The 16,527-nt window shown below is 43.0% G+C and overlaps 1 protein-coding gene across 4 annotated transcripts in view; it reads left to right on the plus strand.

Moving 5' to 3' along the window:
- VPS8 (VPS8 subunit of CORVET complex) overlaps positions 1–16,527 on the plus strand; it is a 57,810-nt gene that overhangs the window by 29,536 nt on the left and 11,747 nt on the right. For all 4 annotated transcript variants that reach the window (XR_014933134.1, XR_014933135.1, XM_015870968.3 and 1 more), the window contains 10 exons: positions 845–929; positions 2,014–2,112; positions 4,096–4,185; positions 4,611–4,657; positions 9,102–9,243; positions 9,846–9,935; positions 10,377–10,419; positions 11,148–11,251; positions 12,230–12,308; positions 13,251–13,333. Coding sequence is in view for 2 of the 4 variants with exons in the window: in XM_015870968.3 (XP_015726454.2) it covers positions 845–929; positions 2,014–2,112; positions 4,096–4,185; positions 4,611–4,657; positions 9,102–9,243; positions 9,846–9,935; positions 10,377–10,419; positions 11,148–11,251; positions 12,230–12,308; positions 13,251–13,333 (862 nt within the window). In the remaining 2 variants the exon portion in view is untranslated. The remainder of the gene's footprint in view (positions 1–844; positions 930–2,013; positions 2,113–4,095; positions 4,186–4,610; positions 4,658–9,101; positions 9,244–9,845; positions 9,936–10,376; positions 10,420–11,147; positions 11,252–12,229; positions 12,309–13,250; positions 13,334–16,527) is intronic.

Below are 16,527 nucleotides of genomic sequence, written 5' to 3' on the forward strand. Positions count from 1 at the left end.
GAACCTTCCAGCATGAAACTGTGGGGCTTGATACACTTTGGCACTTCCTATCCTAGAGCCCAGATTGTGCTCAAATGTATAGTTGTCTGTTTGAATACTCTACCACTGACAGATGGAGATGATTTGCCGGGGTGAGGCCCACAGGTGGATTTTAAAAGCATGCAAGGGTCTGGAGCCACCCCCACGGTACTTGTTATAGAATTGAGTAGGAGAGACAAAGCTCAGTGTCTGGGAAGGCTGAAAATTACCACCATCTCCTTTAGTTGCTTTACCCTTTCAGAAAGCGTCTGTTATGCCTGAACAGAGTCAGACAGGGAAAGCATCTTCATCCAAGTCTTCGGTTTGGATGTTATGTGAGTTAATTCGCCATGCTATGAAGCACCAGAGGGGTGGATAATGGTAGGGTATGCCACGCCTGTTCTCTCTTATGTCCAAGGGGAGTGACTATATTGTATTTTTCAGCCCTGATAGGATTCAGAAAGGCATTGAGAATCAGAACCACAGTCAGTTGGATCACTGAATATCCGTCTTGCTTTCAGGAGCCCAAGTCACCAGCTCTGCTATTTCTGTTGGAGCTAAAGGACCTGTGGCATGAAGCTATTTAGCAGTGTCTTCATGCTTTTTGCTTCAGTTGCACCTGTTTTCATCCCATGTCTTCCTGACTCAAAATATTAAAGGTGTTTATTAAAAGCTGAAACTAAGAAGGTGTCATAACACATTACTGAGTCATATTCAGTGTATTTCTTCAAATTAGTATTGTGCATTGGCCTAGTGTAGAGCTGTTATGGAAAAGCGAGATGATTTAAGAACAGCAGCTCCAGTGAAACCTCATTTCTCATTTCAGCTATCAGATTTGTGAGTTCATGTATGAACGAGAGCTTCGCTATGACAAAATCATTGACTGTTACCTGCGTGATCCAGTGAGAAAGGTGAGTGAGTACATTTCTCCTTTCTTCTCCGTAGCCGGCAGCCTTTCCTGCTGGCAGTAGCATGTGTAGGTACAGCAGCCCTGCTGTCTGGTTGTAACTCTGTCTCAAAACATACCCTCCTATACTGCTGAGTTTTCTTATGGTCAAGGCTTCTGTACTTGTGTGCATGTGTTGGAGAGGAGTTGACTTTTTAAGCTTCAGAGGTTTTGGTTTCTCTTTCAATTTAGTCAGTGCTCATAGGTGAAACTCAAATGCTGGTTGTGATTTACTGCAAATGCTGCCAAGGGCAATGCTGGTTTTTTTGTCATTAGTCCCCTCTTTTTGCTTATTAGTTGTCTATTAGTTGCAAATCCACTGCATTTTTTTTTGAGCTGTTCTCTTCCCTACTGCCAGCAAAAGCTGGGGGCAGAGTCTGGCAAATGTGATCTCAGCAGCTCCATGTGAATGTGATATGCTGAAGGTTGTGTGGGTGAAGCAATAGAGAGAGGTTATGGTAGTGAGGTGGTCTAAAGATGTGATAAAGGAGAGTATCTGAGCTAAGAACTGTGTAGGAGGACCTGGGGGAGAGGCAAATGTCAAAGAAGGATTTGGGAATACACTGGGAAAACTTAACCACCCTCTGGCAGAGGAATGTTTTCTCTGCCTGTACTGTTAGCTGAGGATTGCTGTCCTGTCCTTTTTCCTTGTGAGCAAGAAGTAGTTGCCTATAATAGTGAAGGAACACTCAGACCTTAGATTTTAACACTTTTAGTGTCATTGTTGGTTCTGTTCCTCTTGGCATGTTATGTTATGTTATGTTATGTTATGTTATGTTATGTTATGTTATGTTATGTTATGTTATGTTATGTTATGTTATGTTATGTTATGTTATGTTATGTTATGTTATGTTATGTTATGTTATGTTATGTTATGTTATGTTATGTTATGTTATGTTATGTTATGTTATCCTGGCAGCTCTTCAGGAAGCTTCTGGCTTGCTTATTAAGAGAGTACTAGCCCTAAGGTCATCCTCAGGCAGTTAACAGCAATACTGTTACCAGCATTGAAGAGCATGCTGTACCACTTATGGTTTCATGCTTTTCAGGAAGAAGTTTTCAACTACATTCACAACATCCTGTCCATGCCTGGCTACAGCGCTGAAGAAAAGCAGTCAGTGTGGCAGAAAGCTTTGGAACATATAGAGGTACAGTCTGTCTTACACCCATGATACCTGAGCTCCTGTTCACTTGCTGGCTCTGCCTGGTGCTGCTCTGTTAGCAGAAGTGTTTTGGGGCTTGAACAAAACAATTAGCTCTCACTTTAAGATGCTTGTGTGGTTTAGAAGCCTCATAATGTAAATGCACTTCTTAAATTCAGACTGGCTTCCTTGGTTTCCTGGTTTCAAGCACTGCTTCTTGGATGATGGGACTGTATCAGGAGATGATGGCTTGTAAGTGCTGTGTAACAGGGATGTGATCCACACTTAGGTGTTTGTGTCTCCTGAATGTGCAGCAGCACTGAGGTCAGGACATTGATATTGCTGACTTCACAGTCTGTGGTATCAAATTTGTCATGTTACAACGATGATAGCATTCAACCTCGATATCCTGGCAATTCTAACCTATGGGAAAATGGGGTCAAAGCTTCTGCTGTAAGCTGCAGACTGTTGCTAGGCTTTATCTATCTAATAACTTTTCCTATCTCTTCAGTTTTTTCTTTGCTTCAGGAGGTGGAGGTGTCTGAAATAACTGCCAGTCAGTAGACAGGGGGAATCCATTATAACTCCAGTAGTTACAAGGTGGTGCCAGTCTCCTCCAGGGTGATCTGCTTGTATTGGTATATATGGCACAAATTGCTTGGCCTTAGTGAGCATCTGAACTTACCTTTCCCTGTACTCTTTGTACCTTCTTCCAGCAATGTGTTGGGCAAATCATCTTTTCTGTAGGTCACCTCTGTTGGGTGTTACAGCTGGAATCACCCCCCTCTTTCCTTTTGACATCTTTCTTTTTCAGGGCTTGGTGAACAGTGTCTGCAGTTTCACGTGGCTTAGGAACTTACTGGGGACTGAGGGCTTTGTTCTTCTCCAGTGCATTAGTTCTGTTCAGAAGGCTTATAATAGTGAGTTTTATGAGGACATTATAATTTACTAGGATGCTGCTGTGATTTTTAGGCCTTCAAACAATTGTCCTTTCATCTGCTGAGGTATCAAAGCAGGAAAGCAGCCTCTTCAGCTGAAACTAGAAGCCTCTAGGGAGGCTTTCCTCTTACTGCTTCCTTCCTGCTGGTTGTGTTATAGAACATTTCTGATAGGTTTTTTTTCCATTTCTCCATCATCCCACATAGTAACACCCTTCATCATAACTTGCTTTCCTCTCTTTGCTGTGGTCTGTTGCCCCTAGACTCAGTGAATGCCAGCTGCTACGTCTGTCTGGAGACCAAGCTACTGATGAGTAACTTCTTCAGTTCTTTTCCTTCAAAATGTATGGTTATGGATGTTTTCTTTCTTTATCGTGCTTCCAATTGTCTTTATTTGCAGCCTTAGCAGGATCTTTTGTGAAGGGTTGCCAAGTACCCAGTACTGGTTGGAAGCAGTTGCTTCTCATTTGGAAGCACTGGGAGTGAAAACTCATGTTCTGTGCTGTGTAAAATGGTATAAAGAGGAAGACTTTTGGGTTAGGCTCGACAGGAGGCAAACCCACAGGCATCTTAAAGGATTTTTTTCTTGTTACTCCATAAAGAAATTATACATTTTTTTTCCTATGTCTGAGCAGATATCAGAGGAATTAAGTTATGGGAAATCTGCAGTTAAGTCTCTGATTTGGTTCACTTCAAGCCCCCTTAAACACTAAGAGATGTCCTGGAGTCAACTGATGGCTTTGTTTCCTTTCTGTCGCTGGAACTCTTCCCAGCTGGTACTAGCTGGTCTTCTTGGCATGAAGTAAAGCACAGCTTTCAGAAAACTTGATGAAATCATTTCCTCAAGTGAGAGCTGAGATGGTTTTTACATGCCACCCTTCTAGTTTCTTTCATAATCATTTTTTTATATGGTAGTACTCATTATTTTACAACTTTCAGCTTTCATCTAGGGAAGGATGCTGTTACAGTATGAATGGTCTCAGTGATGCTGCATAATTACATTGTAATTACTTTAAAAGTAATTATTTTTACTGTGTTTCCCACTCCAAAGGAATTATTGCTACTCAGCCCATGTAAAGCAGCTGACTTGGTGGCCATCCACTTCACGGAGCAGATTGAGAGCATCATTGCAAACCTTCAGGTACAGCGTCAAAGCTCATTAATGTCGGCATTTCATTACAGTGGGGTTGCTGTTCTTGTAAGAAATGATGGCTGGGAGTAATGGCCAGTTGGTGCTGTGTCATAAATGGGGAAAAATAGGTTGGTAGATATTCTGCTGCAGGAATTATTACAGATGGATTGTTGCACATGCTTGTAATGTTCTGGCCATAAAAACTTATGATCTCTGTGTTGTTTGCATCACTTGATAATGCAGTTTTCAGTTTGGAGTGCAGTATAGCTTATGAACACTGATCAGCAAATATTCTTGAAGAGAGTGATGCATAATTATGTACTCAAGGCAAACGTCTAAAGGCACCAACTACAAGCCATGAAATTAATTCAGGAATCTCTGCATTATAGCTAATTACTTGAAGTAATAATACTCTGTCTCCTCCTATTGTACAGGATCAGTTCTTACTCTTCCAGTTTCTGAGGAGTCTGCTTGACCCGAGGTATGTGAGCAAATCTGACCTTTTGCAAACTGTGTGACTTAAACCATTTTTGTTTGGCACAGTGCACCAATATACAGTCTGCATCCAGTCTGAGGGCTTAGAAAAGGTGATTTGCTCTTCAGGCTGCCCAAAGGTGAGAAGTGTAGCACAGAAATAAGTGCTCTAGGGATTATCTTAAAGCAGAGCCCACGCCTGCCTTCCTAACTGGGAAGCAGTGTGGGTTCCAATAAATGCAATGTAACATCTCCCCCACATTGATGGGGAGTGGGCATTGCCCTAACAGTTTCTTTGGGATGACTGTGAAGTTGTTCCCCTGTGACTGAGCTGACATTTCTGTTCTCGGGCACCCACTGGTTTGGTTACTTGACCAAGCAGCCCAGATTTCACATACACTGAAATGTGTTTTGATCTATGGAGACTGTTTGCATCTCTGTCATCTCAGAATTCCTGCCGTGTCTCATTGAAAGCTTTTAACCAGTTACTTGTTCCATCTGCTCCTGTTCCTTCAGTATTTCAGCACTGAGCGTTCTCTTTTTGTTGAATCAGTTTCAAATGCTTCTAAGACCTCGATTTTATACATTCGTTTTGTGAGGCATTTATCTATGCACGTATCCAATAGCAATTACTAATGCTATTTTAGGAGAGATCCCACTTTGTCAATTAGCTACAAGTTAATTGCACTTTATGAAGAGGAGGAGTCGGAAAAGGTAATGTATTTAGGTATTAGATATAGTGTCAATGTTTCAGTTCTCATTGGAGTACAACTGCATGTTTTAGATGCCTAGTTTGGATTTTCCTTAAGTACTGCCATCATCTTTGTATGGAAGGAATGAACTCCCACGCCTTGTATGTTTCTTCAGTGTCAAAACAAAAACATCAGTTTGCTGAGAAAATGTTTTAGTTGGGTTTTCTAGGAGACAAACAGAATGATTTAGATTAAACAGAAAACAAAACATTAAGCAGAGGTGGTACCCAGCTGGATGCTAACTGGGATAGTGAGCATCAACATGGGTTGGTTGTGCTGTGATACAACTTGCAGCAAGTGAGACCCAGTGCAGGCAGTAGTTAGCCTGTCTTGTCACCTTGTGCGTAGTCCCCATGTGATAAATATACCTAGTTTAGGAAAAACAACTGTCTTTCCTGCACTTCTATCTATTCTAATGAGAATCAACATACACAATCAAGCCAGTTTGGTAGGAAGTAACTTTCTTTATCTGGTCTTCCAAGAGATCTCTGTTTTTCCCCCCAAGACTCACAGACTCAGCAGATGGCCTCAGGCCCTGTGACCTGTCTTGCTGTGCCATCTGCATCATAGCAGAATTTGTCAGCATTCCTCTTCCAGCTGTGCTTCAAACTCTTCTAATGCTCTACTGCAGTGTGTTGTTCTGCATCCCAAGTAATGGAGATGGGCCCCGTTAGTGCCTGCGATGCAGTCGCCAGGTTACTCAGTAAGCAAAGGTGGGAAAGTTGCACAGAAAAGAACAAACTTAAATACCATGAATTCATGTGTGACTGTAACTGACCTTAAAGAGGGAGTTCTCCAGGTTTAAGTTGTTGTTATTGAACTGTGTTGCCAGTGAGAAACAGAGATCCTGGATTACTGGAGGGACCTTTTTTCCCTTTTTTTCCTTTTATCTTTGTCTCTTCAGTAACATTCAAGGTCCTGTTGGTTGTTTCTCAGTGCTCTGAGGTTGTCTACTTCTAAGACAAAGAGAGCTGACCCATACCCCAAGGGGGGAGGAGGAAGCCTGACTGTGCAGGACCCAATCTGCAGATATAGCCATTCTTTGTACTATACTCATACCTTCATCAGTGACTTGGTTCTTCTTACAACAGCTGTCTCTTTTCAGTCAATCTACATATTTATGTGCTTTTTCTGAGCAAAATTTGTATTAGAATAGAGAATCAAGGAAGCTTGGATTGTCTCAGAAACAAACTGTAGCTTGATGGTATGGGGGACAAGGCGCGTCACGCTGCTGTAACGATGCTGAGTTGGTGGAATTGCATTAGGGATTAATTTGGCCCATTTAATTTAGCTGGAGATTTATTTTAAAGGAGCTGGGAGGGGGAAGGGAGAAAACAGGGTTAACAGGAATTGCTCAGGGAAATTAAAACTGAATGTCCTTACGCTCATGTCTTGTAAGCAGCCACAGAAAATGGAGATTGTAATGTATGTTACTCAGTTCATTAATCACAGCCATTGCCAGTTTCTACTTTAAACTCTTAAAAAAATATATGCAATGAAGCATGTGTGTTTGCAATACAAAGTCATACATTTTACCAGCATGTATTTAGCAATGCAGTGTCTGTAAACATACCAACAAATAGCAAAACTTGCAGGGTGTAACAGAGGCTCTCCTTGCTGGCAGCCAACCACAGCTCCAGCAAGTCTCAGCCGTGCCACATTGTGGGAGGAATGGGTGGTGGTCTCTTCCTTTCAGAAAGGAGCACACAGAGTGTGACTGGGGAGCTGGGGGCATTGAAGGAGAACTTGATTGTGCTGGGCTGGGCAGGATCTGCGAGGCTTGGGACAGCAGCTTGGTATTGAACATTACCAAAATTCATTCCTTTGCTGCTTGCCTGGATTTCTCAAGTGAAATGGTTAAGGAAAGGGTTGGCTTGCTCATTAAGTCACAAATGCTAGGTGTCGGAGTGATTTCCGTACTATAATTTTGCTCTCATGCTAAAAATGTGTGGTTTGCTGTTTTTCCCATTTTTATAGACAGAAATTGCTTTAGAAAAATGCTTTCTTTTTTCTTTTTTTCTCTTTTTTTTTTTTTTGCCTTTCTTTCCTTCAGTCTAACAGAGGAGTGGACACTTGTTGGAATGCTACATCTTGGATACCAAGTTTTGCACAGTTGCGTCCATATATTGGACAGCCTGATCAGTACTCTTTCATTTCTGGGCGTATATGATTTCTAGTCAAGCAGTTAATGTTGCAGTTGCATGAGGCTTCTTTTGGCTTGCTGGGGGAACAGTGTTCTCCTGGTCTTTCTTGGTTGATGGGAACCCTTGTAGCTCCCAGGAAGCAACAGTGCTATGTTCAGCTTCTCCCATCACACAGCTATAGGGTTTGCACATCAGTGCATCCCCTGGTTATGAATTCCCATTCAGAAAGGTAACAAACCTAAATGCATACCATGATCTGTTTTCTTTCCCAGCGGGAGCTTCAGAACAGGCCTGAGAGCCATGTTGCCTAGACAGGATCAACTTGTGCTGTTCCTCTGTGTAATCAATCTGAGATCTGCTACATGAGGTTTAGTCTGCAGTGGGGAGCTGCTGTTCATTTTGAAAGGTTGTATGTAGGTCTGTCTGTCTCTAAGAAGGATCATCGGTGTCATCCCAACTCTTGGAAATCTCTTGCTTCGTGTTGCTCTTTAAAAACAAGATGAGTAAAAACCAGCCAGGATACAGGGACAGCTGTGGGGACTGGGCACAGTTTTGTTCTGTTTCCCCCACATTATAAGTTTACTTCATAAGCCAAAGGATTGGGAAATGCTCATTGCACAAAGCACTGCAGCACCAACAGCTGCTGCTGGAAGGGTTTTGGAGAAGTTCCTTTCAGAGGGAGCTGAATTGCAGTCTGGCTTTTAAAGCAGACTGGGATAGGCAGGGTTACCCATAGCAGAGTGGGGTCTGCTTTGCTGGGTGCCCGGCCATCGTGGCAGAGGAGATCAGGGAGACAGCAAGGGCAGGAAGCACAGCAGTGGGTGGGGACTCCACCTGCATGTGTTGATTAAGCAGATCTCACACTGGGAAATGAGGCAGATATTTTTAGTTCCTGTTTAATACAGTTCTGTGTGGCAGCTGATTGCAAAACCCTTGAGAGCAGAGGCAGCCTTTGGCTCAGTCCTGAGCAATATGCAGGGAATGCTGAAACTTTTACAGGTGGAAACCTGCTCTGCCAGTGACCCAGCACTAATCAACTAGTGTGTAGTTATGGACTCTGCAAGAGCAATTTGCTAGTTCTGTTCAGTTTGACAAGAAATACTGAATAGAATTGAGGATGTTTCCTTAGCAAAAGCATGAAGACATATCTGAGTGAGGTAGATGGAGAGGTCATATTCCAGTGGAAGATGCATTAAAAAGCAATAACGTGGGTCAAAGAACAGCTTCAATAACAGTAAGCAAAAGGCAGTATTCTTCAAGCATGCTTGGCTGAGTTCTACAGGACAGATACATAGCATCTAAAAACAGCTCAGATTGTAAAGCTTATCAAATAAATTAGGTGGGTTTTTGCACGTCTTTGCCATTGAGTTGCTGAAGAGATGCCAGTGTTGGAGCCTTTCTTCTCAGGAATCTTTGATAGTCCAATGTATGCTGAGGCACTGGTGGAATATGTTGTGGAACAAATGGAAAGCCTCCTTACAGAGCTTCTTAGAAGCTCTTCTTTCCAGCCAAACTTCTGAGCTAAAATTTGACTTCTGTGCTTTTCATATTTCAGAGAAGGCATCAACCAAGACCTGCTGCACCTACCGCCCCACATCACAGAGCAGTTCATTGAGCTGCTGTGTCAGCACAGCCCTGACCATGTTCTGGAGACACTGAAAGTCCTGGAGTACTGCAGGCTGGAGGAAACCATCCAGGTAGAAAAGACACATTCATAAGGACACAGGGGCCAGTGGAAGCATTCACATCAGCTCCTGCCAAAGTGGTGGATCAGTTCTTCTTTGGCCCCTTGAGCTGCTAAACTGCAGCACGGTCAGCTGTATTTTAATGTACTGAACTTGAGTTTAGTCTCAGGGCTTATAAGAAGGCCAATAGTGCTCTGAGTCTTCCAAGTAACTGCAGAATACAGGTAGTCTGTGTTAATTCTGACTAACATATTGGAGGTATCTAAAATAATACAAGCCAGAGTTTTTGGGTAGCAGTGCTGCCAAAATTTGACCACTGCTGGACAGTGGCTGTTTCTTCCCTTTATGAAAATTTTGACTTATCGTGTATCCTTGATGTGGATTTCATCAATTTAAAGATTGTAATGCTGATGGCGGCAACATAGCACAGCTTCAGAACCGAGGCAGTGTAAGCAGGGGAGGGGGACAGGGTCCTGTTGGTGCTCAGTCTGGCTGATGTGCCCATGCAGACCTATCCTCTCTGAACATGCAGCTGTCCTTCTGGGGAGTAAACAGACTCTGGCAGATATCTTCAGATAGATCTTCACTTTTTATTTATTTATTTTTAAACTTAGATAACCCAGAAACATCAGCTTCATGAAGCTTCCTCTTATTTACTGGAGAAGAAGGGAGATATCCACGGTGCCTTTCTTGTTATGCTCGAGGTACAGTACTCTGGTATCCTGAATGTGGCATTTTTGCCTGAATGTCACATTTTTGCCAGGCTCTTTATTAGCACGATGACCTGCATTAAGACTTGATCCTGCCATTGCTTCCCAGTTGCCCACTGCAGTCCATGTAAGAGTTTACCTTGTGCCAAAAAGTGGCACATTGAGTTGTGTGCGGGCTCAGCAGGTCACTGTACTTTTCCAGCTTACCATGAATGCTGTCTTTGAACACTGAATGGATAATTGATACTGAAATTTGGTCTTAATCAAAGATAATATGTTAGCTTCTATTTTTCTTTCTCTGTTTGGAAAGAAATGTATACAAAGCCAGTTGTACTGGGGAGGAAAATAAAGGCGAGCCCTAGTAGCCCTATCTTTAAAAACACTTCCATCAATATTCTGCAAGCTGACTGTTCTGAGATCCCTCTTTTGTTTCAGCGATTGCAGAGCAAGTTGCTGATGCTTACACAAGATGATGGAGGTAAGTCACCAACTTAAATTCCACTTTCTCTTAAAAAGGGATGGATGCAAAAAAATAGGAAATGTGTGTCTGACAAGTGGCATAATGATGTCCTCTTCCAGGTTTTTGGGTATTGCGGTGATATTTACTTCACTTTACATCCGCAGTTATTCTGATCACGCTTCTTTCATCTGTTACTTTGATCACTGTTGAGACTTGTAAACAAACCGATGGGTTTTATTGTGTCTGCTGGGTTGTTCTGTTAACTCCCGATGGCAGCTCTTACTCTTAGTGCCTTACCAGAAAAGTTTTCCTTGTTAGAATCCATTCAGACTCATTACTGAGCCTTACCAGTCATTAGCTATGAGCAGTAATGACCTTGAGTGTAGCAGTAGCTTATTTAAGAAAACCTTTCTCATGGAAGTAAGAATGTTCTGCCTACAGAGAGCACTCTTCTTTGGACCCAGGATTCAAGGGTGCACCTAATCAAATACAGTGCTTGTATTTGTTACTTGTATCCTTCACTACTGCTAAATCTTCTGTATTTGATTACATGAACAGTCTTAAATGCTACAATAAATAGGGCATCTATTGAAGTGCAAAAAATCAGGACCTGTCTTTATAATGCAGTAGTTCACTGTAGGGAGCAGCTTTTAGGAGAACAGCATGAATTTATTTTGCTGAATGACAGGGAGTTAATATACATAATCATTTCTGCAATGGCAATTTATTTTTCACCTGGCTCTTAGGTTCAGCAGAACTCCCCTTGCTCGAAAGCATTGAAGATACCCTAATGAAAACAATTGCTCTTTGCCAGAGGAATTCACACAACTTAAACCAGCAACAGCGAGAGGTAAGGGAATAAACACCCGCATCACTGCGTTTCCAGAGGCATTATCTTCCTGTGCTCCTTCCTTTCCCCACCTATTCCATACTGGTGTGTCTCAAGCAGCTGTTGTTTTGCTCTACCTTGTTTTCTTGTTGCTCAGATTTTAAACCCACAAGAGAAATGTTTGCTTATAAGGGTGAAGCAGAAAATAAAGTGCCTACCAGCAGAGAAGAAGCAGATTAGGCCATATCCCTTCTCCATTTTTAGCTCCAGTTGAAATTTTGGTTGAATGTTAATAAGACTCAAAAGAAAGCAAAGGATCGTGGCTTTTGTAACACCACACGAAGGCACTGGCATGCTTAGGTTGGAGCCAACTTTGTGGTGGCAGGAAGCTGCTGGTGTTACCTGCACTGTGGCTGTGGAATAGTGCTGCTCTGAATTCTTCACAAATCCTGAATTTAATGTCAGACTGATCTTTAAGGGCAGGAGACGGCACAGTTTGCCTCAGCTCTTGCAGAGAGAATTAGGCTGTGTTTTCGTTTTGCTGATGTCACTGACACAGAACCTATTTTTATTTCTAATAGTGTGCTTAACATAGGTAACTGAATTCAGAATCGAGAATGCTGTGTCTGAAGAGCTATCATGTCTGGGAGTCAAGAATGGAGTGAAAGTCAATTCCTTTATGTTATCACAATGCCAGGAAAGAAACAGTGAGAAAGGGAAAGAGGGAACAATGGGAGCCAGAGGTGTTCTATGCTCAGATCTCAGTCAAAGAGTATCTTGGTCTCAGAGAGGAGCAACCTGGACTGCTCTTCATGAGTACTTTGCAATGGCTTTAATGCATTTTGGTTCTGTTCCTCTGCAGACAAAGACCTGGGAAATGTAATTCTGTTTCTCATAATGTGGAAGTGAGCCTTTAGAAATGGGCTGTGATTCTGGTCACACCTCATTTTTAGTTTTCCTGTGTTCTTACTGCTTTTCCCTTGCATTCAATCCTTTTAGGCCCTCTGGTTTCCCCTGCTGGAGGCTATGATGTCCCCACAGAAACTGTCTGGCTCTTCACAGTACCGATATGCTGAATGTAAGTATTTTGACTTTTTGTGGCCCCAGATCTGTGTGCTGTCTTTCCTCCTCTACTGACTGACTAGATGAAAAGCAGTTTTGTTACTCACTTCCTGCTCTCCCTGCCCTTGCAGTAGATCTGGCTTGTAATGGCTGTAGCACTAAGCTCAGCGAGATCATATGGGGAGGCTGCAGCTGTTGAATACTTCTTGTTTTCAGCCCTGGGTGGAGGAGGGACCCTATCACAGCCTCCTGTACTCAGCTGGCTCTGAGTAGGCTTGAAAACATGGATAACTCTTGGCGTAACACTGCCATCTTTTCTGCTTGGACTTTTTGTGCTCTATCTTTGCATCTGTCTGTTGACCTAAAACCAACAGAACATAAATACATCAACTAAATTCTCTAATCTTAGTTCCAGCTCTCTGGATCTGTTGTGGGTGTCAGTAGCACATCTAGAACAGTATCCTTGAAAGGCCTCCTTTTATGTGGGTGATTTAAGACATCTTAGGACATAATAGAGCCTCTTGCTTGATTGCAGCCCTCTGCTTCACAGTGGCTGTAGTCACATGTGGCCATGGACTGCAGTGTGTTACAGGAAAATGTAAGGCAATTGAGGAATGAAGAGAGAAAACATGTTTCACACAGATGCTAACACCAGGGAATTTTAGAGTCAGTGGGATTATGACATGAACAAGGGATGCAGGTTGAGAACAGTGAGTGTCAGTGTTAGAAAGAAAGGCTGAAGGTCTAAAAGTTTTCTGTATGTAGGAAGTGGGGGGGAGGCACTGCGATGCTGATGGTTCTGAAATGCTTAGTGCAAAATGTGCGTGAGGTAAGAAGTGACAGAACTGTTTCATATTAGAAAAGATGAACTGAAATAAAACTCTTAATCTGAAAGATACTCTTCATTACTCCTTGAATCTTCATGAGCGTTGGTGACTTTTCATGCATGGTATTTCAGCCTTGAAGAGTTTGACGATGCAAGTGCTGAACAACATGGCTGCATTTATTGCCCTTCCTTCAATCCTGCAGAGAATCCTACAGGTGAGTTTCTGTGGGGGAAGAACATAGCAAACAAACTTTTACCAAGCTGTGCCATTCTATTGCTAGGAAGGGCTGAACACATTCCTGATGTGGTAGCAATTTCTGTCATATTAACCAATTGTCTGGTTCAAAGCATTACAGTAAGCATTCAGTCAGTGAGAGTAAGTCATAAAACTTGGTAGGGTGACCTGGAAGGCTTGGCGGACTCAGGAGATGTGGGAGCACACAGACTCATGTGGAGACAACGGAGGTAATTTCTGCAAACCAAAAGAAATATTATCTCGAAGGTTGTAATTACTTTGAGACTGAAACTAGCAGTTCTGGAGGCTGCTCCAGCTGCAAAGCCACTATTAACTGCTCAGAACCACATTTGTTGAAAGGCATTTAGCTGAGGTGCTGGAGTAGATGGTTATGAAAACACTAAATCAAAGCTTGTGGGCTTCGAAGAGGAGAGATTTCAAAGCTGGGCCCTTTTAACTGATGGCACAGTACAATTTTGAGTTGTTTTTTTTTGTTTTTTTTTGTTTTTTGTGGCAGCAGGCATCTCACAGAATTGCTGATTGCAAATATATTGGGTTGAAAGATCATAAACAGATTTGTGTTGAATTGATTCAGTGGAAAAACAGGAAGGTTGAGGAGGTGTTGAATTATTCTTCAGTTTCTATCACAGATAGAGGAAGAAGTGGGAAAGCTGCAGACCTCACAGGGTCTGTTTGTTGCAACTCTCAAATATTTCTTGCCCTTTTTTGTTTGTAGATTCTCTCTTTTAGTAGGAAAACTCTCTACTGCAGCCTCTATGGAAATTGGCATTCGTGTCCTGGAGGCAACAGAAGAATGGAATGCATTTCAGCTATAGAGTGAAATGGTTGGTGTAGAGAATCACAGAATGGCCTGGGTTGAAAAGGACCACAATACTCATCCAGTTCCAACCCCCTGCTGTGTGCAGGGTCACCAACCAGCTGCCCAGAGCCACATCCAGCCTGGCCTTGAATGCCTGCAGGGATGGGGCATCCACAGCCTCCTTGGGCAACCTGTTCCAGTGCGTCACCACCCTCTGGGTGAAAAACTTCAGAACAGGAGTAGTAATGGGTACCTTGTAGCTCAAAAGCAGTGTGGGGAAAATGGTGTTGTAAAACTCATTAGAAGATCCTGTGGGAAGGGAGCATGGTACTGCTTTATCAGATAGCCTCTAAACACTCATTCTTTCATAGATTTCATTCACTTAATGGCATATTTGCAAACACCTGAGATGTATGGGTCCAACCATGATTATTTGTAGGCAGCAAAGGCATCAGCTGTCCCCTCCTCACTGCACCTCTGATATTCCTCTGGTTGTTGTTGAAGCTTTGTTTTGGACAGTCTAATTCTATCCTTTAGTAGTTGCTGGCTGTTTTAAGGTGGATTTTTGCCTTGGAATTTTCTTAATCTTCTCTAGATTATGGACAAGGATGCTGTGCATTGTTATTTCCTTGTTTGGGAGTGTAGGTTTTAAAGATACATTCCAATCTGCTACAGATACACTGCCAACTTGTCATCATCCTTGTGCTGGGATGTGGGATCTTCTGATAGTGTGTTTGTGCTGGGCTCTGCACAGCAGCTCTGTGGCCTTTGGGGCCCAGCAGGGCACCTCTGAATAGGATTGTGTGAGACTGAAAGGCCAGCATTGCTCTAGGTTGTTTTTGCTTGTGCTGTAGCTGTGTTGTGTTGAACTATTGCTTCAAAGCTTTCTCTGGGTGCCTGTGAGAGGTTTTCTTCAGGTTTTATTGTGGTGCACAGGTTGGCCCTTGGAAGAAAAGTGCTTTGAGCTCAGCTGGAAAGATGATGTTGTTTCCATGTCCTGTGGTGTGGCCATGGCTTGGGTACACAGCTCTAATGTTCAGAGGCTTTGAACACTTGATTGTGATCAGGAGGGAGGCTTTCCTCGTGTTATACTACACTGGACATTTTGGCTCCCTGTGTAGTGTGGTCTGTCATCTGTTTCTTTGGATTGCCTGGGAATGCCATTTCAGTGCACGGCTGGTGAGATTTACAGCACAGCACACATGCATGGTGTCCCCCCGGAACACTGAGCAACTCTTTGAGCTAGAGCTTCTCCCTTTTATTAGCCCTGGTTGTATGTTCCTTTTGCAGAGCTCTCTAGTGGCTCTTTGAAGCCACCTATACTTCTAAAACCAAGTGCCAAGCAGTGCTGTCTTGGCTCAGTATTGTGTAGGGACTCCTTGCAAGTGTCATTCCAGTGCCACTTTGTGACCATGAATAATGCTCTTAGATAAGCTCTTCTGGGCCCTGGGGAACAGACAGCCTTTCTGATGCCCTCTGTGGCACCTGAGAGGAAGGACAGGGGCTGTTTGGGAAGTCTGCAGGTGGCCTCAAGTGCTGCTCCAGCAGAGGTTGGGTCTTTGTGGCAGTGCATGGATGTGCTGGATCTGCTGCCAGCGAGCTAGAACAACTGCCCAGGATTTAACTATTGCTTTCTTTTTTGATATAAGGCGAAAGACATCAATAAACAGAGGTAGATTATCTTCCCTTTTCCAAAAAGGAATTAAAGTATTCCAGTTTTTGTGGACTGTTTTTCTTCCTTTTCTGGGCTTAACTGCTTAGAGATTATACCTTTGGCAAATGTTAACTTTGCAACCAACACGCAGTGCTAAAGGGCACCTTGCAATGGGCTGCCAGCAGTTCTATGGCTCTGGATTCCCTACATCTCCTATGAGAACACACCGACTCAACTTTGTATTACATGTCATGTGAAATAACGATCAATTTATTCATGTTCTTTTTCGTCCTTAGCAAAAATGATTTATTAAACAGTCTGAAATAACCATATTAGGAGCAATACTAGAGAAATGCTCTTGAAATGTTGTGTCGTTAAGGATATGGACATTGTTTGAAAAGTCCTGAAAGGTTGAGTTCATTCCCTTGTGGAGCTCTAATCCTTAGGAACATTCTGCAAATAGAAGCAGCTGTTGCCTCAGACAAGAAGGGCAGCTCTGGTTTGCAACTTGGGACTCACCAGCTCTCCCTGACCTGCTGGTGCTGCTCACACCAGGCAGGCAGTTGAGTTGGCTCCAGCTCACCATGCTGAGTGCTCCCAGGCTCCCATGGAAATACCCAGTCTGGAAAAAGCAGCTGTGATTTGTTCCTCATTTGGCACAGCTGATTTCTAGTGATGGGCCATCCCGTGCTGTGTATTG

Source organism: Coturnix japonica, chromosome 12, assembly GCF_054131305.1.
Source record: "Coturnix japonica strain WE chromosome 12, WE-NBRP24, whole genome shotgun sequence".
In the NCBI taxonomy this organism is placed as follows: Eukaryota; Metazoa; Chordata; class Aves; order Galliformes; family Phasianidae; genus Coturnix; species Coturnix japonica.